The sequence below is a fragment of the Gekko japonicus genome, unplaced genomic scaffold (assembly GCF_001447785.1).
Source record: "Gekko japonicus isolate JY-2015 unplaced genomic scaffold, Gekko_japonicus_V1.1 scaffold1373, whole genome shotgun sequence".
NCBI classification, from domain to species: Eukaryota; Metazoa; Chordata; class Lepidosauria; order Squamata; family Gekkonidae; genus Gekko; species Gekko japonicus.
Window position 1 is genome coordinate 406,121 of NW_015163130.1, and position 22,786 is coordinate 428,906.

At 43.6% G+C, this 22,786-nt stretch overlaps 1 protein-coding gene across 1 annotated transcript; it reads right to left on the reverse strand.

The window, feature by feature from the left end:
* Positions 1 to 815: 815 nt before the first annotated feature.
* DUSP2 (dual specificity phosphatase 2) lies at positions 816 to 5,589 on the reverse strand. The gene is made up of 4 exons (XM_015406935.1): positions 5,096 to 5,589; positions 3,408 to 3,535; positions 2,345 to 2,564; positions 816 to 1,412 (listed from the first exon to the last, which is right to left on the reverse strand). The coding sequence occupies exons 1-4, from the start codon at positions 5,481 to 5,483 to the stop codon at positions 1,198 to 1,200; spliced, it is 951 nt and encodes a 316-aa protein (XP_015262421.1). The 5' UTR covers positions 5,484 to 5,589; the 3' UTR covers positions 816 to 1,197.
* Positions 5,590 to 22,786: the final 17,197 nt, after the last annotated feature.

Genomic DNA, 22,786 nt, shown 5'->3' on the forward strand with positions numbered 1-22,786 from the left:
TCAGTAGTTCAGCGTAGAACTGAATTTCCATGGGCATTTCAACTTGAGCCTGAAGCTGAGGAGGATGGACAAAGAGAGAAGATTACCCTGAAAATAGCAGAAAGAAAAATCTCTGCCAACAATTGAGGCCCAGAAGCTGGAAAGACCGGCAGAGGGAAGTGGTCTGCCTCAGTCACTGGTCTGCCAGTTCACCATCTCCATGGGTGACATGTTAAAATGTTAGTCTCATGTGAAATAGACTGTGCTGGTACCCCTATTAGCCAAGGACCTTGCTGGATCACCTTCTGCTAGTGCCATTTTCTCAGACTATTTCACAAAAATATTGGAAAGAGGGAGAAAGATGCTTGCCTTGATTACCTGGAAGAATACTAATAGCCTTTCCTGGCTCTTTTGCATGCCCTGCTCCCATTTGTTAGACACAACATCATGTGACAACCCGGCAAATTGTTTACTGCTGAACAGCGCTAACCTCCCCAAATAACTCAAGGAGATTGAGAGTTTGAACCACAGGCTTCACAGTGACACAAAGACACTCTGGCAGAGAGATAAGGAGGATACAGGCACCACCAAGTGCTAGTTTTGGGGTGACACTGACATGACAAAAGTACATCCTAACTTGGATTTCTTTTACAACTCCAGTGAGAGAGTTCTGGCCAGTGGTCCTTCTAAGCTGAGTTAGTGTGAGCTAGCTCAGTTTTTTAGCCTCCGACTCACACTTTTTTGTCTTAGCTCAGGAAGGATGGCTCCAGAGCAAACTAATTTATGCAGTAGCCAAATCGCTCGCTCACAACTTTAATGCCAGTAGCTCACAAAGTAGGATTTCTGCTCACAGGACTCCACAGCTTAGAGGGAGCATTGGTTCTGGCCTTACAATGATTCACCAATGGAGGAACTGGGACGGCTCACCCTCCACCCTGTCTAACCCACCCTCCACCGCCCTTATCCAAGATATTTATTGTGCAATAAGCAGGTTAAGAGCAGGGCAGTTTAAAACAACCAAGAGAGAAAGTCTTGTCTGGCTGCAGAAGGGATTCCCCTCCCCAAAGGGATCCTCCAGCGTCATTTAGTGCAATCAAGAAGTGCTATTGTCCTGGGATGTAAACAGAAACAGGCATCTCAGTCTCTCTGTCCTTGGAAGGAGGGCTGCCCACCCCCTTCCTATCAACTGGCTCTGCAGGTGATAAAGAGGCCACGGAGCTAATGGCACAGCACCTCCGTCTCAAACTGCAAAAGCTGCCCCATGAAGCCAAAATTGGGTGAGATGACCCCACGGCGCTGCTTGACGAAGTCGAAGGCTTCCTCCAGGCGCACCCGGCGGCTCTGGATCAAGTAGGCAAGGCAGATGGTGGCGGAGCGGGAGATGCCAGCTTGGCAGTGGACCAGCACTCGCCCACCACTGTTTTTGACTGAATCTACAGGAAAAAGAAAGAAAGAACAGTTACTTTATGTCTCCAAGAGCAGAGGCTCAACTGCCAGCAGCAACCATAGACTGGAACATACCCTAGACATTTCTATTGCCTTTCAAAGATATGATACATGGCAGGGAAGTGTTTATGGGTTTAGTGGACCCATTTAGCACTCCTCATCCCAACAGGTGCTGATCATACAGGAACTGTGGGGCATCAGACCCCTTCTTGTGCCACATTTACCCCTCAGGAAGGACATCCCACATCTGGACCAGACTATGCTATCTAGCACAACATTTTGTTTTGAGCAGCCAGGTGTCCGTAAGAAAGTCTCCAGCTAGATAAGTAGGCAGTCACTTCTTTGATTGCACCCAAAGATATACTGCTTCTGTATATGAAGGTTCCATTTAGTTATCACAGCTAACTGCTGTCAAGTCATATCCTCCATAAATTGCCCTCATCCCTTTTAAAGGAACACTATGTCGTCTAGGAGCATGGGAATCCCAAAAGCAGTCGCTAACCAAATGACTTTGTGTAAAGTTTCAGCCCACAAAGTAGTGTCAAGTGGTACAGCAGTAAGGTACTGAGTTGATCCATCTACATAGTGTCTTGTTTAAGAATATATATTTGGGTTTCTTGACATATCAAATGTCACAGCATTAACAATATTTGGATTTTATATTGAGTATCTGCTACAGAAATCAGCAAGATTTCTAAGTTTTGCAAGCTCTTTTCTACCACTGAAAGATATAACATGAAACGGATATGAATAACTGTCCTATCACACTTTTACATCTAATGGGTGGCAAAATAATACCTGGCAGGATGATGCAAGTGCTCTTGACGCCCTGCTAGAATGGTCTGGTTGTCTACATTGGCTCATAAAGGCCTTATGCTCCTTTACAACCTAAAAAGGCTGGCAGAAAACAAGCACCTACCAATGAAGCTGATGGCTTCCTGGAACCAAACGCTGATCTCAGCCATGTGGCTGTCCTCCACTGGGATACTCTTGTAGAGAAATTGTCCTTCGAAGTGGTTGGGGCAGCTGGAGGACACATTGAGCACGGCAGTGATTCCCAGGGACTCCAGAACCTCCCTGTTGGAGGAGTGATAGCAGCTGCCCAGGTACAGGAAGGGGAGAATCTCTACTGGCCCACCCTGCAAAAGAAAAAGAGAGGACCCATTAGACTTCTTTGCACCGTGCCGAAATGATTAGCGGGGAGCAAGGTTAATGGGGGGGGGGAGATATCCCACTCTTGTCACTGGAGTCAGCTAGATGCTTCCCAGATGGCAGCACATTATAGGAGTTACAAGTGGGACAGACCTTCCCCTCACAAGGGATATGCACTATGATACATCCTTTTCTCTCTGCCTAGCTTCCCATAAGTTCCAGTAGGTGCATTTGAAATAGAAGGGAGAGATTAAGACCCTGGGTTCAAATCCAACCTCACGTACTGATGATTGAAGATGTTGCACGGATCACTATGGACTGCAAGGTTTACGTAGGCAATCAATTGACTTACTAAAATATTCACTGATTAATTGGTGGAGTTGGAATTAAGAGTGCTCTTGCTTATTTTGAGAGTATTTTAGTTCTGGTATATCATTGGAATGGGAATGAAACACACAGCACTGGGTTTTTTAAACTGTAAGTTTATGCTCTTCTTTAGACATCTCCAAAAGTCAGCTATACTGAATCAGAGAATATATAAGGGTAGATAATTGTTATTCGCTCTAAATCTCTGGGACAGGGTGGCCAACACAGCTCTAAAATACCCCTTTATTCCACCTCAACTATCTTTTGTCTCACAAGTAGCAATTTTACTGTGGTTATTGATGGAACAAAGATTAGACTGTTCAATTAAATAAAAGCATGGGATATTAATTGTTTTAAGTAGCTGTTCTGGGGACTGTGTATATGGGGAGGTGTTCATAAGTGTCATAAGGTACCACCTCTTTGGCCCCTCAAATACACACACAGGTCACATTCTGAGAACTCACCTGGTCATACAGGGGAGTGATTGCTTCATTGCTGTTGTCTTCAGGGCTTCTCAGAGCAGGTGAAGGAGTTGACATCGGAGTCTCAGAGCAGAGTTCTGGGAAATTGGCTTGGAAATTCTCAAAACCACCTAGAAGACACAAGTTGGAAGAAGATGGCCTGTTAGCACATTTCACCAGGTGGAAATGATACAAGCAGTATCCCAGGGTGTTGGTAACACTTGTACTTGGCTAGTAAGAGCAAGGAAGGATTTTGAGATTCATCCGAGGAACCTTCTAGGCCTTTCCGTCCATAGAATAGATTTCATAGTTGCTAATAACCCATTACCAGAAGGCAACCCATCCCTAGTAATACTAATGTTACTCTATTGCTAAATCCTGCTGTCAGTACTTGTGGCAGGAGACAGTGGTATGTTATGTAAGGAGATGGACCAAGGATGAGGTTTTAGGATGCCAGTGTTTGTAGTGCCTTTGCCTTTCTTGAAGCTGGGTGTTCAGTCTAATGAATATGCTATTGTGGAGAGAGATACTGTAAATTTATGAATCCATTATTGGAAGGGTAGACATTTAGGAGACAGAAGACATATCCACATTAGCAATTTTACTCCTGGAACAGCAACTGAACATGCCTCACAGAAGGGAATCTCTATTTTTCCTACTAGTGATTCCATGTTAAATTAAATGTTGTTATTGCTACAATATTCAGGATTAGCTTTAAGCATCCCAGAAAGTCAGTGATAAAAGTTCAGCAGAGGTGTGTGCACGTGTGTGCAAGTAAAAGGCCAGCTGTGTTCCACTTCCTAAATTTCTTCCCATCTACCAATTTAAGATGTTGCTGAGTTTAAAGGAGACTTGTATACATACTTGGTATCACTTAGTTAAATTATATAGACCTAATTTTTTTAAAAAAAGAAAGTACACATGTATTTTAAAAGTGAAATTTAAAAATTATTCTGAAAAAACACCCAAAACAAATCTGATAATCTTCCACTTGTAAGATGAACACTTTTTTTGGAAAAACTGTTTCCATACTGGGTGCTGTTGCAGGTTGGTGTGGTCAAAATGTCCACACAATGGCCTGCTGGGTAATTGACTGCAGCTAGGAGGAGAGGCAGCTGCTATCCAAGGATTCACTGTGCCCCTTGGCAGAACAGAGTTGGGGATGATATTGTATAATTCTCCCTCAATGTAGCCAGTACTATTCTCTCAGGAGGGCCTGTCTGCTTTCTTCCTCCAAGCCCCAGCTCAGGGCCAGGAAGCTAATCCTTTTTGTTCTTACAGTCAGTCCATATCAAGCTCAAACCACTGCCAGCATCCCAGCTGTATGGGCCTAGGGGCAGAGACTTCCTTTGTTTTACTGATGCTGCTCAGCAAAGCACTATATGCCTTGATGGGTGCTCTATGCTGCTGCTACTTCTACATGGGGTAGGGTGGTTACAACCTCCCTGGCCACTGGCAAGGGTCAGAGAGTGTAGGGTGGCCAGCTCCAGGTTGGAAGACTCCTAGAGATTTGGGGATGGAGCCTGGGGAAGACAGGGACCACAGTGGGGTACAATGCCATAGAGTCCACCCTCCAAAGCCGTTTTCTCCAGGGGCACTGATCTCTGTGGCCTGGAGATGAGCTGTAATTCCAGGGGATCCCCAGGTCCCACCTGGAGCCTGGCATCCCTAAGAGGAGAGCATCTTTTTACCTTTGAGCAGGTAAATGCGCGAGGTCCCAGATCTGTCTTCCAACAGCAGCGCGTTCAGGAGCAACCTAGCCAAGCTGTCCGGCCGTAGCGCCGCCACCGAGCCGCTGGCCTCGTCCAGCACCACCAAGTGGGTCAGTTCTCCCTTGCGGAGCCTCCCCAACAGCGCCCTGTCGGGCACCAGCCAATCCAGGCTAACTCCGGTCCTGCCACGGGACCTGCGCCGGAGCAGCCCGTTCCAATGCACGGGCCGCGAGTCCACCAGGTGCGCCTGGCAGAAAGCGAGGAAGGGCCGGCAGTCCAGCACCAGCGTGCGGCCGCTTTCCTGGGGATCTCGCAGCAGATGGGCCAGGCTGGAACTCTCCAGGGGCAGCACCTCCTCGATCACCATGGCTGGGGCGGGGCAATCCGAATCCGCGAAGAAGAAGAAGACGCGGCACAAAAACGGAGCAGCAGGCGCACGCTCTTGCGCAATGGCACCGGGCGCCCTCTCACTCTCAGCTCCTTTGGTTTGCTGCCGAGGTCGGCGCGGGCGCTTAAATACGCCGCCGATCCCAAACCGTGCGTAGGCCCGCCCCGGCAGCCCAGAGATGGAGGTGTGCGTCACCAAGGAACTCCCTTGTTTGGGCACGGCCCACTCACGTGTGGGGAGCTCCGCCGATCTCCGGCCGCCAAAGGGCTGTGCGAGTCCGGCTGGGAGAAGTCGACCGACCGCCTTATCAGGATGGGCCCATCTGGGTGGGAATGTTTACGTCCTCATTTGGAGCTGCGCGGCCCACACCTATAAATATATGGCTCCGCTTCGGAGATTCAAGTAGATGTGCGTGAGGGTTTGGGACGGTGTTTTTTTCTTGGGGACTGTGGGGTTGTGGAGCGGTGTTTTTTGTGGGGGGGGGGGGGGGAATACGTGTACTACCTGTGCGTGCATAAGGGAATTACAGGGTTAGAATCGCCCCGCAGAGAGGCCGAGCTGTTCACCCCACTCATTATCAGTCCTTAGATAGATGAAGCAGCGCCTGACCCCTAGCAAGGCATGCGGGGGAGCCGGATGTGCTGCAGAGAAGGGCATTTGGGGGCTGAATACAGGCTTGCGAGTGTGCTTGTTGAGGTATTCTCTTCAGATGTGCCAGTGCTTAAAACATTCACAGCTGAATCCTAAGCAAAGCTACACCCTTCTATGTCCATCAAAGTCAAACGTGTTCTTTGCCTGCTGAGGTATTCTCTTCAGATCAGCCAGGCCTTAAAATAAAACATTCACAGCTGAATCCTAAGCAAAGCTACACCCTTCTATGTCCATCAAAGTCAAACGTGTTTAGAAGGGTGTAACTCTGCTTTGGATAGCACCACAGGTGGAAAATCTTCTGTCCAAATTGGCTTTTGTGTGTCTGCAGGGTCAAATTATGCTTTCTTGTGCCAAGTTCAATGAGGACAGCAATAAGATTATAATTCAGACAACATTTATTTAGATATTTATGCCAATTTTTCTCTCCAATGGGAACACAAAGTAACTTACAACACTGGTTTCACCTTTGTACCATTTGCGAATTGTGTGTATGCAACTGTTATCCTGAAATGGTTTTCTCCTATTCGCTCTGAATTTTTTTGTGTAATTTCTATTCAGGATGAAGCCACAATTTTGACATTTCCAAAAAGGTAGGCTTCTCAGGTCTGAAGTTAAATGTCTTACTCAAGAATGTTTCGGGAGTATTGTTCCTGCCCACCCATTCCCAGTGAACCCATCTGAAGCGCCATTTTGGAGGTTGTATTCCCCTGTTCTTATTTATGAATCAGAAAACAGATCAAGAGACAGTCCCATTCTGTTAACATTTTAGGGTTTACCCAGGGCCGGATTTAGACTTGCTGAGGCCCTAAGCTATACAAAACCCAGAGGCCCCCTACTGTTTTAAATTACATCAGCTGGTCTCAGAAAAAATTAAAATATATACGCCTTTTTAATATTTGAAAATATATTGTATTTTAATTTTTATTAAAAATAATAAAGGATGTGTTTACATAATCACAGAAATAATTACATAATTTAAAATGACAAATAAGGCTCCAGCAGATTGCGAGGCCCTAAACTGTAGCTTATTTAGCTTATGCATAAATCCGGCACTGGGTTTACCTGTGCCTAAAATGTTTGATTCTTCTTAAGTGCCCTATGGCAAATCATAATGCTTTGAGTTCCTTGCAGATTTAGGGTAAGACCTTTACCGAGGGGAAGTATATCCAGCCCTGGCCCTGGTCTCTCTCGTATTGTGAGAACCAGACTTTAAAAGCTTGCTGTATGCATTTGCCCCTGGGATACAAAACATCTGAAGGGGATGGCATAGCTGTCTTAAATAATCTTGGTAAGACATAAAAACTTCTTCTTTTACACATGACTGGAGTACCAAGGGCCCGTTTACCTGTGTGAATGGGCAACGTCACAGAGAGAACTTCCATATACCCTCCTGTGGACTCAAAACCAATACATTTCAAGAGAGCTGGTTCAATCGCCAGTCACCAAAGGTACAAGTAAATAGAAATCAAGTATTGGGGTAAGGACAGAAATCGATCCTTTAAGCGCCATCTGGAATAATTGTAGAGCTTATTGTTTTAACAGTTTTAACCCTACTTGTAACTGTTTATATTTAAATGTTGTTCACCGCCCTGAGCCCTGCATGCACGGGAGGGCGGTCTAAAAATCAAATCAAACAATTTTTTTTTAAAAAAATAGTGTACATGCATGTATGGATCACCTTTTAGTTTAACCATTTTCCTTGTTACAGCCATCAAGTGGCAAGTGAATCTGGTTATATAGTCCTGTATTTTTTCTCATTTACTGAAACAAGCTGTTCTGAGCAAAGGAAATTGACCCTGTTCATGATACATCACAATGAGGTTCCATTTTGTATCCCACCATATCATGATCATACAACCATTATGCCATGAGGCTGGTACATCCCATATGCCAGCTGTCTGCTTTTTTCACACATCTTGTAGCAAAACCAACACGTGTAGGTCTCATGGGAAGAAAGCATTAGCTATATACACACGTCATTAAGAGGAACTGGCACAAAGTATAAATCTCACCTCCACCCAGCAGGTGGCGATACAGTAGCTAAGAGATGTCAGCAGTCTGATGCTCACTTAAAAGCCTTCCAAGAGATAGCATGAGATGGGAAGCATGGACTGAGGATACTTGATGGCGTGTGTGTTCCTTTCCATTATCTGATTCTATGCCATGCTGTGGGCTCCATTAGGAAGAATACCACACGCCAAATGTAGATCTCCATTTCACTCTGCTTTGGCATAGCTGAGTCTTGAGTTAAGGGCTACATTCGCCAGGTTCCAAAGATGATTTAAGATGTAGAATGTATGAAGTATGATGGACAGATGCTGGAGATGTTTAACTGAACTGGACATTAAAGAAAAAACATAGTACTAGATTTCTTTGAAAAGGAGACCTAAGTGAGGATGATGTGCACTGCAGTAGTTTCAAGCTGAAGGAACCTAGGTTTAGGATGGATGTCAGGAGGCATTTCATAGCTGTGAGTCTGTTTGCCCATTGGAAAAATCACCCAAAGTGGTTGAAAACCCCTTCCCTTGAGAGGGGGCCAGGCAAACATCTATAAGGGGTGATCTGGGTTGCGAGACTCCTGCTATTATGATCACAACAGAAATTTCAACAGTGGGGCAGGGGCAACAAGACAAGGGGGGGGGGGGGGAGAAGAGACAGATGATGGGAGGATATCCAAAAGGGGGTTTGAAATGTTTGTGTTTCAAGCCTCTCCTTTCTGAGCCCGTGTTGAGTCAGCCTCGCACTTCTTTTGCAGTTTACTGTTGGCTCGACACTGGCTCCTTTCACACCCCTTGCCAAGAGCTTTCTATGCTGCCTTTCCTTCATCTGAACGTTCCCTGTGGAAAGACTCATAGTGAGTTCTCTCTTAGGTGCTAGATGGCTCCATGACATGTGCAGCAGTGTAGAGGGCCATTAGAGACCACAAGAAATGTGCCAGCCACAGAACCATCCTTGGCCTAATGTGCAGCCTTATCGTACATTATCACACCTACCAGGAAAGCTTGGGGAAAAGAAGAGGCCAGTAGGATGGAGGCCTGTGGCCTTGTTACCATCACAAAGAGGTCTGAATTTTGGAATGTGCTTGAGCTTGGGATAATTTATTTTCAAAATAAAGGATTTCATTCCAGTTTACTTCAAATCAGGGTGGGATGGAAGGAGGAGAAGGTTCACCCATCACTAACGGGGGGGGAGGAGTCAACACAATCACTCATACTTAGGCAGAATTTCAGGTGGGAATCAAAATGAAAGGGTTAAACTAACAAGTTCACTGTAAAATCTGGTTTTCGGTGTCAGAATGGAGGTGACATCACAAAAGGGTTTGTGGAAGGAGTTCTAGGATCCTTAGAGGCTCCTCAGACTTACAATGTGGATTCAACAGATTCATGAGGTCCATCAGTGGCCATGATGACTAAAGGGAACCTTCGTATCTAGGGGTAGCAAACTTTTGAATATGAGTGCTCTGAGACAACTTCAGAAGAAACCCTTGGCCAGGGCAACTGGTTGGCCTCTGTCTGAAACAGGATGCTGGACTAGAAGGCCCACTGCTCTGGTCCAGCAGGGCTCTTTTGATGTTCTTATGGATTATGGCTCTCTATAAAGATTTATTCTTGAGTGTTATTTAGGTGAGCCTCTCTACAGTTCCAGTGCTGGTGAGACAAGAAGAGTAGTAGGGAAAAAGAGCAGACAGAAAAATAATTCAAGATGAACATACAGGAAAACCACCTTGCCCTTTCAGCTGGGGAGAAATTGGTAGATAGAATGCAGAGCTGTTAAATCTTGCACACAGGAAACCAAGGGCAATAAACAACATATTATATTGGTTTTTACAAGACTCATAAAGATCCTACATATTGAGCACCATTTAGGAAGTGACTTCTGTCTTTTATAGAGTTCCACTGCAGCCTTTTTGATTCTGGAGAAACAATTCAAAAACTCAAAAAGGGCAGTTCTTACTCATGTTCCTTGCTCACTTGAGAACACATGGAAGTGCTATTTTTGAAACAAAAACACATCCAACACTAGAATCTGCCATATTTTTAGACTAGGAGCTGATACCAGTTGTTGTTTTGCTTTTTCATTTGTTTGTTTTTTTGCAGCAGATGCAATATCCCACATCGGGGTTTAGGGGGAGGAAAAGAGAGAGTCTAGAAAGAACCATTTTAGAATCTACACTACTGTTCCATCTCAGACAACCATATCTTCCTTCTCCCTTCAGCTGGGGATGGGATCACATATGTTCCCATGGTATTTTGGATGGAAACCAGGGCATTCAAGGCACTGAGGAGAAGAAGAGGAGGAGGATTTATATCCTGCCCTTCACTTGGAGTCTCAGAGCAGCTTACAATCACCTTCCCTTCCTTTCCCCACAACAGACACCCTGTGAGGTACATGGGGCTGAGAGAGCTCTGAGAGAACTGCTTTGAGAGAACTGTGACTGACCCAAGGTCACCCAGCTGGCTGCATGTGGAGGAAGAAGAAGACAAGATTGGATTTATACCATACCCTTCACTACATGAAGGAGTGTCATAGCAGCTTACAGTCCTTTTCCCTTCCCCTCCCCACAGGAGATACCCTGTGAGGTAGATGGGGCTGAGAGAGCTCTCTCGAGAACTGTCCGTGAGAGAACAGCTCTGAAAGAATGTATGACTGACCCAAGGTCACACCAGCAGCTGCATGTGGAGAAGTAGGGAATCAAACCCGATTCTCCCAGATTAGAGTCTGCACTCTTAACCACTACACCAAACTGGCTCTCATAGAGCACAGAGCTGGTAGAATGGACCATACCACTTCAAATTGCAGAGTTCACATTTTCAGAATTCCCTCACACGAATAATTCCCTCTAAGTGGAAAACCAGCACAGTAGGTGAAGGGGCTGGACTGGGCCAGAACTTTCCCCCTGGCATCCCCAGTCCTTATTGGCAAGGCCTTTTTTTCATGGGGGAGTTAAAAGTAGACTAGCCCTCTGTGGTGGAACGTGCTGTCTAGACTCGTAGCCTACTTATAGCGACCCCATGGGGGTTTCAAGTCACGAGACAAACAGAGGTGGTTTGCCATTGCCTGCCTCTGCAGAAGCAACCCTGGGCTTCCTTGATGGTCTCTCCAAGTATCAACCTTGGCTCACCCAGCTAGGCTTCTGATATCTGATGAGATCCAGCCAACCTGGGCCATTTAGATCAGATGATAGAGGGCCGGCCTTCTATCACTGCATATGTAGACAAGGCCTTATACAAACAACTTAAGCAGACCCTTGGAGTAGCAATATAGGATGTCATTTCCCAATTTTGGAGGCTCCCCAGCCCCATAGCAAACTGGGAACTCTGGGTGAAGCTGAGCCTGTGTGTGGTCCCAGAGATTGTGTGCCCTGCATGTAAGAATGACATTTTTTAGACCTCATAAACATAATGCCCTCTGCTTTGAATAGCAGATAAAAAGATACCCATAGGGAGCTCAGCAGCTGTATAAAGGAAAGGTGCATCTCTCAGATGATGCAACACAGCTGATTTGGGAAAGGAAAATGTCCTGGGCTGGCCCTGCTCCCTCCTACCCAAGGATGATGCAATGTTCTCTAGAAGCTGAAATATGTCTCTCTACCCCCAGCACCTCACGAGTTTCCTCTTCCCTCCCTACACAGCAGTGATCTACTCCCCACCCCCAGTGTCAGCTCTCAGGGGAAACTTCTTTGCTTAGAATTACTGTTGGCAGTTTCAAATAAGCACCTTCTGCCATTTTTAGCTCTCCCCCACTTCCTGAACTATAGTTTCAGTTCTCAGAAAGGATAGTGCTAATATGGCAGCAGAAGTCATACATTTTCACAAATTCCTTTTCCCCCTTTCAACAAAGCATTGTTTTGTGTTCAAGCCTCAGTTTTAAGGGGCCGATTCCAACCAACGGGGTCCTTCCCAATCAAGATGCTTAACTTGAATAAACAAGGTCACTGCAAAATTTGGTGGGTTTCTTTAGACACCTAACAGCAGCAGGCTGCTTGTGTTGATGTAAGCTGTCATCAAGTTGCCACCAACTTATGGCAATCCCAGTAAAGGGCTTTCAAGGCAAATAAGAAGCAGAGGTGGTTTGCCATTGCCTTCCTCTGCAGAGTCTTCCTTGGTGGTCTCCACTCCAAGGCCTGGCCCTGCTTTCGCTTCTGAGATCTGACGAGATCAGGCTGTACCATGCCGCCTTCCCTCCTGAGAACAGCCTGCTGACATCTCTTTACATTTCTGTCATGTTATCCAAGATGACTTCCAAGGAAGTCCTCTAGAGGAAGACTATATGCTACACACATGCTAGGGATGCCAGCCTCCAGGTGGGACTTGGGGATCCCCTGGAACTACAGTTCATCTCCAGACTACAGAAATCAGTAGTGTTCCCTCTAAGGTGAGTTAGTGCAAGCTAGCTCACAGTTTTTTAGCCTCCGGCTCACACATTTTGGTCTTAGCTCAGGAAGGATGGCTCCAGAGCAGACTAATTTATGGAGTAGCCAAATTGCTTGCTCACAACTTTAATGCCAATAGCTCACAATGTAGAATTTTTGTTCACAAGATTCCACAGAGGGAGAATTGGAGATCAGTTCTCCTGGAGAAAATGGATGCTTTGGAGGGTGGACTCTGTGGCACTAGACCCCACTGAGGTCCTGGTCCTCCTCAGGCTCCATCCCCAAATCTCCAGGAGTTTCCTAACCTGGATCTGGCAACTCTACGACCCCACCCCCCACTGGTGGCCAGGAGGGACCTGGCAAACTATACAAACTATCTGAACAAATACCTTTTGCAAAGAGATACAGGCCTCAACGATGCCCAGCTAATCCACTACCATTGTGCTTAATACTTCTCTTCATTCAGATTATCATAATCAGCATGCTAGATTGGTTGGCACCAAGGGCTCCTTGGTAAGGGCACCCTTGATATGGAACTCCGTCTCCAAATAATTTTATCAGGCTTGCTCTGGTAAAGACGATTTTATTTCCATGAGCATTTGATAGGGTTGATTAGATTTTTGGAACTTGTTTTGGAGTTTATTTGCCAGTGCAGTGGGACTTTACACTGAATGTGTGTAGTCACTTTCTTCATGTGTTGATTATTGGATCGATATGTTTGTTAAAAATTGTTGTTAAAACATGTTGTCATTTGTCCTTCAGTATATTTTTTTGTATTAACGTTTTTGCTCTTTGTCTCAAAATGTTTTTAATTTTAATTAATGTTTGCAACAAGGAAGTACACAGATATTTAAAAATCAAATTAATCCATAAGCAGATTATTTCTTTAACACAGGGTAGGCAATCCTTAGCACGTGTGCTAAATTGTGGCATGCCAGGTAATTTTGCTCAGTGCGCAGGGTCAGTTCTCCATCCCAAGGAGCCAAGATAATCCTCATGAATGCAAGCAGTGCTGCTGGGTCTGGTCAGGCAGAACCCTCATCACTTCCCCTCTTTGGCTTGTTGGCACACCAATACCTTTGCAGATAGACACTGCATTTCTCAGCATATGGGACAAAATGGTTGTCTACTCCTGCCTTAATGAGAGCAGAGAGCCAGGGTGAAAAAGTCCAGCAAACATAATGGCTGTTTCCATACAGGAATTTTTCCCTGCACGGAACAACAGGAATGGGATGTTGTGCTCATTCTGAGCATGACTGAGGGTCACCTAGAGCTTTCTCCTGGACATTGGATCAAAAACCTCCTTTGATCTGGTTGAAAGTAAGAACTGTGGAGCAGCTGTGGGCAGAGTGTCTATTTACAGCCCCTGTGGACAAGGGGGTGGAGCTAAGCTTTGCCTTCAAAATGGTGGTGCTAAGCTCCACATTTCCTGCCTCTTTTTTGGCCCATGCATCAGCCTTACATCATAGCTCAGCTGAAAAGGGAAAAGGGAGGGTCCTAGTGTGATCTCCTTCTCATCCGTGCTCTTGTGCCAACCTGATGGCCAAAGCATTGAGCAGTGTGGAGACGCCCACTCTCCTGCCACTTGCTGATGATGACATGGCAGGGGTGCCTTTCTGCATCCCCCTAATGTAGGTAGCTCATGTCCACAATGATCACCCAAGTTTGCATAGCCTGGTGGTGTTTCTCAAACCCATATCTCTGTTGATTTCTTTCACAGAATCATCTCGTCCAGAGAAGAAGGCTCAGAATTTGATGGATCTCTCAGTCAGGATGCATATGGAACAGAGGTCCATCAGTGGCTATTAGCCACAAGGTATAGCTAGGGACTCCGGGGCAAGTGATGCTCTGTCATCTTGGTGCTTGGGGGGGGTCAACAGTGGGAGGGCTTCTAATGTCCTGGCCCCACTGGTGGACCTCCTGATGGCACCTGGTATTTCTGGCCACTGTGTGATACAGAGTGTTGGACTGGATGGGCCTTTGGCCTGATCCAACATTGGCATCTCTTATGTTCTTATGTTCTTATGTTAGCTATCCTCTTTTTATTAGTTGTTGTAGATTTTCCAGGCTGTATGGTCGTGGTCTTGGCATTGGAGTACCTGACGTTTCGCCAGCAGCTGTGACTGGCATCCTCAGAGTTATAACACAGACAGATGGAGTACTCTCTGTGTCAATGATTCCCTTTTTATTTTAAAAAATTTGGAAAAGGGCCATGCGGCAGGATCCACATTTTGAAAAAACTAATTAATAAATATTCTACTTCTGACCCTGCCTACTGTCTATGACATAGGCTTGGAGAGATGCTGTTGCTTTCTGCCTTGTCACATTGCTTCTCTCTTCCCTTTTTTTTTTTACACCGTCTCGCCAACAATCCAAGTGATGCTCAGCACTACCCTACGGTTAGCAAATAAGTTACGGCTTTTCACCAGTCTGTGTACCAGTCTGGTGATGAGTTCCACGTGAGAGATGGATGCCCCAGGGAGGCAAGCCCCGGCCCGTAAACTAATAGGCACTTGTGGCAAGAATGGTGCCAGACAGACGGCTTTGTTCTCCCTTTGCATCTCACTTCCCAGGCTGAGGAGCAAAGCATTCCAAAGTCAATTAAACTGGGAAGCAACTCCCTGGCCTGGGTGGTGCAGCTTGAGGTGTGCCTGCTTCACTGCATACCACTCCAGTGAGCAAGTAGAAAGGAAAATGTGTAGCCACAGGGCACTGAAAGGGTTAAGAATGCCAAGACTTTCTACATGTATCCACAGAGTGTATCAACAGTACTTCTGAAGATGACTGTTAAAGACTGTTAAAGACTGTCAAATTCTGAGCCTTCTTCCCTGGACGAGATGATTCTGTGAAATAAATCAACAGAGATGTGGGTTTGAGAAACACCACCAGGCTATGCAAACTTGGGTGATCATTGTGGACATGAGCTGGCTACATTAGGGGACGCAGAAAGGAGTGTATCAACAGTACCTTTGAAGATTACTGTTAAAGACTAGACCAATTAATGGAGGATGGACCTATCAATTATTGTAAGCCATGATGGCCAAATGGAGCTTCCACATTTGAAGCAACATACCTCTGAATACCAGATGCTGGGGACAAACAACCCTCTGTGTGTGTGTGCGTGTGCACGCGTGTGTGTGCACATACTGCTTTCATGCCCTGCTCCTGAGCTTCCTGGAGGCATCTGACTGGCTGCTTTTAAAGTGCAATCCTTTTTTCAAAGTACCCGAGGGTACACTTTTATTATTTTTTTCCATTATATACTACACACATACAGACATACATATAAGCAACCCCCAACTACCCCCCCAAAACATATAACATATAACAAGAGACTTTATTATTTCTTCTGCTTATTAAATTTCTAAATTCATTATCTATTTTACTAAGCTTATCTTTTCTGCGTTCTCAAATTACTACATTTATCTATCAGTTACATTTACATTATACCAATCGTAGGCTGCGGTCACACGGAGCAGTAGCCACGCTACTGCAATGGAAGATAGGTGGATTTTCTGGGCGTGATCTCACCAGCACATCTGGGAAGCGTAGAGCTTCCGTGGCTCAACCTAGGCTTCCTGCGGAAGATGCGCGGCAAAAAACTAGTACCTCGGAGGTACTAGTTTCCGGAAACCGCGGGGCAAGGGCGGGCGTCTGATCATGTTTCCGGTGGCATCCAGCGCCGGCCCATGCCCCATTGTGAAAAGGTGTTTTTTTCCCGAGTTCTCCAGGGATGCGCACAAGCACCCAACGGGGCATGCGCATACTTTAGGTTAAAATAAAACAAAACACAACCCCGTTTGCCGTGCCGCGCCGCTTCTTTGGCGCGTCGTGTGATCAGCATCTTCCCCCTAACCATGGGACCTCGCCGGGACCGCGAGGGGATGCCTGATGGCGCAGTCGTGTGTTTTTTCACTGTGGGGCAAACAGCCACGCCTCCCCCCCGCAATATCCGGCCTGTGTGACCGGGGCTGTAGAATCTCTTCCAAGTTTTTTGAAAAGTCCATTCTGTACCGGCTCTCATTTCAAGTGTCAGTTTGTCATTTTCCGCCATTTCAAATAGCTTGTTCACATATTCTTTTTCATTGGTATTTCCATTATGTTTCAATATTTGGCATATGCTATCCTTGCAGCTGTTGACATATGAACTATCAAATACCTATCTGTCTTTCGGAAATATATTCAATAACAGTATCTCTGGAGTAAACGGGATATTAGTTCTTATTATTTTTTCCATTATCTCATGAATCCATCTCCAATACCTCTTTGTAACATCACAAAGTCCATTGAAGTCATTGAACTTAGAATGGTTTGAGTCTATTTAGTACTGCGCTGTTAGAAACTGGAGTCTGGGCTGGAGGGACCCTTGGTCTGATCTTTACAAACTTGTACACAGGGACTCTACACCATTTTCTGTCAGGAAGATCAGAGAATTTAGAGGTGATCAGAAAATGATAGTGATTTCAGAACTAATGGCCCCTGTCTCAATTGTGCTAGCTGAAGTTTGGGCGAAGTTTTTGCGACAAAATAATGACTATTTCATTAAAAATAAAAGTACCAAATAGTTGCTTTTTTAATAAAGAAAGCACAGAACACTTAGATATTACCATCTATAAATAATCCAATGAATACAGAAGTCATGGGGGGCGTGGTGCCACATCAGAAAATGGTGGACATGTGATTCTGCTGCTCTCAGTCTCTCCTGCCCCCGCCCAGCTTAAGCGTGGCTAAAACATGTTAAAAGCACCGGAGAATGGGCAAAAGCGACCAGACTAAGAATAGGCTTACCACAGTCACTTCCAAGATGGTCAAAGACCTCTTTGAATTGACCTCACAGTGTTCTGTGGCCCCACAGGCTGAAAACAAAATGGCGACTGCTCCAGAACAAACTGAGCGGGCAGCAAGCTTTCCTGCTGCTGCAGAGATCCTAAACCACCTTAAGGCAATGCCTGCTGGAAAAAATGTCTAATTTATCCACTCAATTTGAAGAAATAAAAACTGTGCTTACTCAGACCACCCAAAAAGCGAATGCTGCGATGGATTTTGGATTAAGGCTTTGCAAGAATCTTCTGCAACACAAAAGGACTCACTGATCACCTTAGAAATGGAAGTGAAATCTGTAAACCTTAAATGTAGAGGCTTGAGAGAGGAAGCAGAAGAAAATAAGGACTTGATCAGCTTTAAGTCCACTCTCATAGGCAATGCATTGAATTTGGAAGAAGGAGTAATCCCAACTCTGACCCAGATTTACCGGATTGGTCCTCTGGTAAGAAATCGCCGCCCAAATCCAAGAGATGTTTTAAGCACAATTCTGGATGCAAGGGTGCATCGGAGAATCTTAGAAGAAGCTAAAAAAACAGGGAACTTTTCCATTTGAAGGGGAAGCACTACAAGTATTTCCTGACATTCCTAAAGAAGCTATTGCTATATGCCACAAATTAAAACCTGTCATAACCAAACTTCAAAGTCTAAAACAAAAGTATCAGTGGCTTCCTTCGAGAAAACTATATGTAGCTCATCAGGGCCAACAGATCTTTGCATGGGATGAAGACAGTGGAGCAGATTTACTGTACATTCTACAAGGTGAAACACCTATGGATCAGGAAGATAAGAAATCCTTCAAGCACAAGAGACTTTCCCCTGTATCAGCTCAAAAAGCTAGTAAGATCCCGGTGCCTACCAATTCACCTGGACCCTGAATATAAGCTATATGGATAAGAAGACAAATCAGGACAATCTTATTTTATTAGTGTTCCAGCTCATGTACTTAAGCACTGTGTTAAACTCTCTTTGTTTTTTTAGATTGCTGTTTGGATGTTAATCTTTAATATTATGCTGGGGGGGGGGGAGGGAATGGAATCTGGTTGCTCCTCAATTTAGTTCTAACTTCTCTCAGAAGACAGAGATTTTCTATGCAGTACCGGTGATGTAACTGGTATCTTGAGAGTTCTTTGGTAAATTGCGTGGGCTAACTAATTTAGTGATACCCATGGTTATTCTTTGTATAAACAGGGTATTTGTTGTATTGGGGGGTGGGTACATTTTAATCAGTACATTTTAAATGTGAGGACAGTTTGGCAGATCCTCAAGGAAGATTCTTATTCCTTAAAGGCATTTTAGAGCAACAGCACATTACTTTGGCTACAATCTATGCACCTAATGAAGGTCAAGAACAATTTTTAGGTGAGACTTTGGATAAATTACAATCATTTAAGGAGGGTCATATAATCATTTGGGGAGATTTCAACCTAATTGTTGATTATCAAATGGATAGGTCAGGAAAACAAACTAGGAAAAGGCTCAAATGTAAAAGGTTAACAAAACTGCATGAGTTAATGGGAAAATACCAGCTTTGTGATGCATGGAGAGAACTTCATAAAGGAGAACAGGATTATATCTATTTTTCAGCTAGGTTCCACTCTTACACCCGCATAGATTATTTAATGGTTTCTTATGCATTACTACACAGAATTTCAAAAACTGATATCGGACCCTTTGTGTGGTCCGATCATGCTTATGTGGAAATGAAATTGAGACAATCTAACCCACAAAGACAACAGGTATGGAAATTAAATAAATCCCTTTTATTGAATGAACAGTACAGAGCGAGGATAAAACAGGTTATAGAACACTATTTTGAGGAAAGTAATAACGGTGAAAAATCATATTGTACGTGAAGAAGAAGAAGAAGAAGAGATTGGATTTATACCCTGCCCTTCACTACGCAAAGGTGTCTCAGAGCGGCTTACAAACCCCTTTCCCTTCCCCTCCCCACAACAGACACCCTGTGAGATAGGTGGGGCTGAGAGAGCTCTTGACAGAGACTGCTCTTTTCAAGGACAGCTCTTATCAGAACTATGGCTTGCCTAAGATCATCCAGCCAGGTGGAAGTGGAGGAGTGGGGAATCAAACCCAGTTCTCCCAGATTAGAGTCCGCGCACTTAACCACTACACCAAACTGGGATGCATTTAAAGCTGTAGTGCAAGGTAAATTGATTGTTCTGGCTTCACACCTAAAAAAAGAAAAAGAACAAAAAAATCAAAACATTAATAGCAAAAATTCAGGAGATGGAAAGAATTCACACAAAAAACCCAGGAAACTAGAGCGTATATAAAGAACTATTGGCAGAGCATAGAGTTTTAGAGCTCACTGAAACACAGCAGATTCAGAAACAGATATTATATGTAAAACAACAATATTGCCAAAAAAACCCCCTAAAAGTGTAAAAATCTTGGCTTGGCGCTTTAAACAGAAACAGGCCAAAAGGAAAATTTACTTCATTAGGAACAAAAATAAAATCAGACTCACCGATTCAGCAGAGATCGGAGATTCTTTTGCTGAGTACTATGAAAAGCAGGAACACCTTTGCATATTAGGTGACATCCCCCTAAGGTAGCCAATCCTCCAAGAGCTTACAGAGCTCTTCTTACAGGGGCTACTGTAAGCTCTTGGAGGATTGGCTACATTAGGGGTGTGTCGCCTAATATGCAAAGGAATTCCTTCTACAAAAAGAGCCCTGCTACAAATCCCAACGTGGAAGATATTAAAAACTTTTTACAAAAGCATAATATAATTAAAAAACTTTCCACTGAACAGAGTCAATTTTTGGATAGTCATATTTCTTCAAAAGGAGTTCAAAATGCTATAAAACAAGCAAAGACTAACACTGCTCCAGGCAGTGATGGTTTTGGACCAGAATTTTATAAAACATTTAATACATTATTAATATAATATAATATAATAATTAATATAATTAATAGCCGGCATGACTAAATACATCATTAGTGGACCACTTAACACAAACTTGTAACTTCCTACTTGAATCTGGAAAAATGTCCCCTTCATGGAGGGAGTCCTATATAATTCCAATACCAATGGGCAATAAACATCACAAGAATCCAACTTCATATAGACCCATTGCATTATTAAATTGTGATGTAAAAATTTTCTCAAAGGTATTAGCTAACAGACTGCAAGATATAATTTCGGTCTGTATCGCACTGGATCAAACAGGGTTTATCTCCAGAAGATCTATGACTGACAACATTAAATTGTTGTGTGTGTGGCCTTAGGTAGGAATTGTATCAAATGTACAATATAAACCGCTCAGAGCCCTTAGGGGGTGAGCGGTATATAAATCGAAGGAAATAAATAAATAAATGAACTTTAAATTTAATTTCATACTGTAAAGAGTAGGATCAAGAAATGCTTCTGCTTACTGTTGACTTAGAGAAGGCGTTTGACAGTGTGGAATCACAGTACTTAAAACAGCTTCTGCTTTTAATGAATCTTGGAAACAGATTTAAAACAGCTATCTCAACAATGTATGCTAACCCTATAGCCAGAATTCAAACCAATAACATTCTTAGTAGACCCATTTCTTTGTCAAGAGGCACTAGACAAGGATGCTCCTTGTCTCCACTCATTTTTCCTTGGCTATTGAGCCTCTGGCTTCAGCCATTAGAAATAATGCTAGGATCTCTGGTATAAGTATAGATAAGGTGGTGTATAAAGTTAGTTTATATGTGGACGATTTAACTGTTTTTCTTTCCAATCCTGAACTATCTCTTTTAGAACTGCAACAGATTTTTAAAGAAATGCAAGATATATCGGGATTGAAAGTAAATTTAGACAAGTCAAAGATAGTCCCTATATGGATTGACCCTAACTCAGAAAAAAGGATTCAGTGCACTGGACATATGCACAGTGGAGGTGTCTGGGTATTTGGATCCCACCTGATTTAGTGGATTTGGTGGCTTGTAATTTTAATAGGATCTTTTGTGATTCAAAAAATGCAATGCAACAATGGTATCACATGAGCCCTTCATGGGCAGATAGAATTAGTATCATTAAAACCTTTATCCTCCCAAAATTCTTATTTTTGTTCAGAGCCCTTCCAGTACTAATACAAAGGAAGGAATTATTAAGCAGATGGCAATTGGCAATTAACAAATTCTTTTGGAATTATAAAACCCCCAGAATTAAATTTTCTTTGTTGAAACATCCTTCTAGGGAAGGCAGTTTAGATATTCCGGACTTAACAACATATTATGAAGCTGCTAACCTGGCAACTATAGTGAGGATATTAAATAATAATTCATTTCTTAACTGGCAACAAATAGAAGAGTGGATGTTTGGATCTGTACCTTTATCTGACATCATATGGAATTACCCTAAAGACAGACCTATAACTACTGTTAATAACCAATTCTCTAGAGCATCTTTAGAAATATGGGACAAATGCAGGAAAAGGCTCGCATCAAGCAATTCTCAGCTTTTCTCCTTTCTTAACCAAAACTGGTTCCCCCCAGGGAAAGAATATAAAGTTTTTAAGGCTTGGAAGATAGCAGGAATTTCATGCTTGATTGACTTAAGTAATAAAGGAAAACTTTGTACAAACTTGGAATTGGAGAAAAGATACCTTGGTTCAGGTATCTGCAAATCTTACACTTAACTTGAAGAAGTATTTCAGAGACAGGCATTTTCTAATCCTTTTTCTGAGTTTAAAGAGTTATTAATCAACCGAAATGGGGAAGTTAAGGGTCTAATTTACAAAATTTACAAAATTCTAATTGCATGTGTTTTAATGTGGAAATATTAAAATCTCAATCTCTTTGGCAAATGGGTTGCCAGGGATGCTTACAAGAAGAAGACTGGGAAAAGGTTAGGAATTCCCCTAACGCTACCTCAAAGATTTTTACTATTAAATTTAATACTTTTAAAGTTTTGAATTGTTTTTTTTTAATAAAGATTTTATTGACTCCCCTAAAAAGGGGAGGTATTTCGCTTAAAAGAAAAAATGGGAAGGGTAGACAGTGGGAGAAAGAGAAAGCTGAGTGATATATAAACTGGTAAATTAAACTGTTAGTAATGTCCAATTAAACTTCTTGAGCTTCTTCTGTGTGTTGTCAAACTTCTTTTCTTAGTCCAGTCACATATAATTCTCTGTTAGTGTGTTAGTAATGTTCCCTTGAGTTTCTGTTAATGTTCCCTTGAGTTCCCTTGAGTTTCTGTTAATAAAAAAAGAAAAATCTCTTCTGGACACAGTCAGAACCGCTTCTTTGCGTGCTGGGTACTTTTACTATCGCTGACGTGGAGGAGCTTCCTCTGTTATCTTCTCCTTCCGGCTTGTTCGGTCGTCCTTCGGGTTGCTGTTAACACTCTCAGTTCATGCACTATAAATCCTCTTCCTTTCATGCCATTACTGGAGGTCCCCAGCTTTGAGAATGGTATTAATTTCATTTCGCTTTTATTTCC

Bases quoted from the DNA above. Each gene is read 5' to 3' on its own strand.
- DUSP2 (XM_015406935.1), bottom strand. From the start codon at position 5,483: ATGGTGATCGAGGAGGTGCTGCCCCTGGAGAGTTCCAGCCTGGCCCAT. The intron at 3,536-5,095 runs GTAAAAAGATGC...TGTGTCTTCTAG, and splicing joins GCGCATTTACCTGCTCAAAG to GTGGTTTTGAGAATTTCCAA. The intron at 2,565-3,407 runs GTGAGTTCTCAG...TTTCTTTTGCAG, and splicing joins TCACTCCCCTGTATGACCAG to GGTGGGCCAGTAGAGATTCT.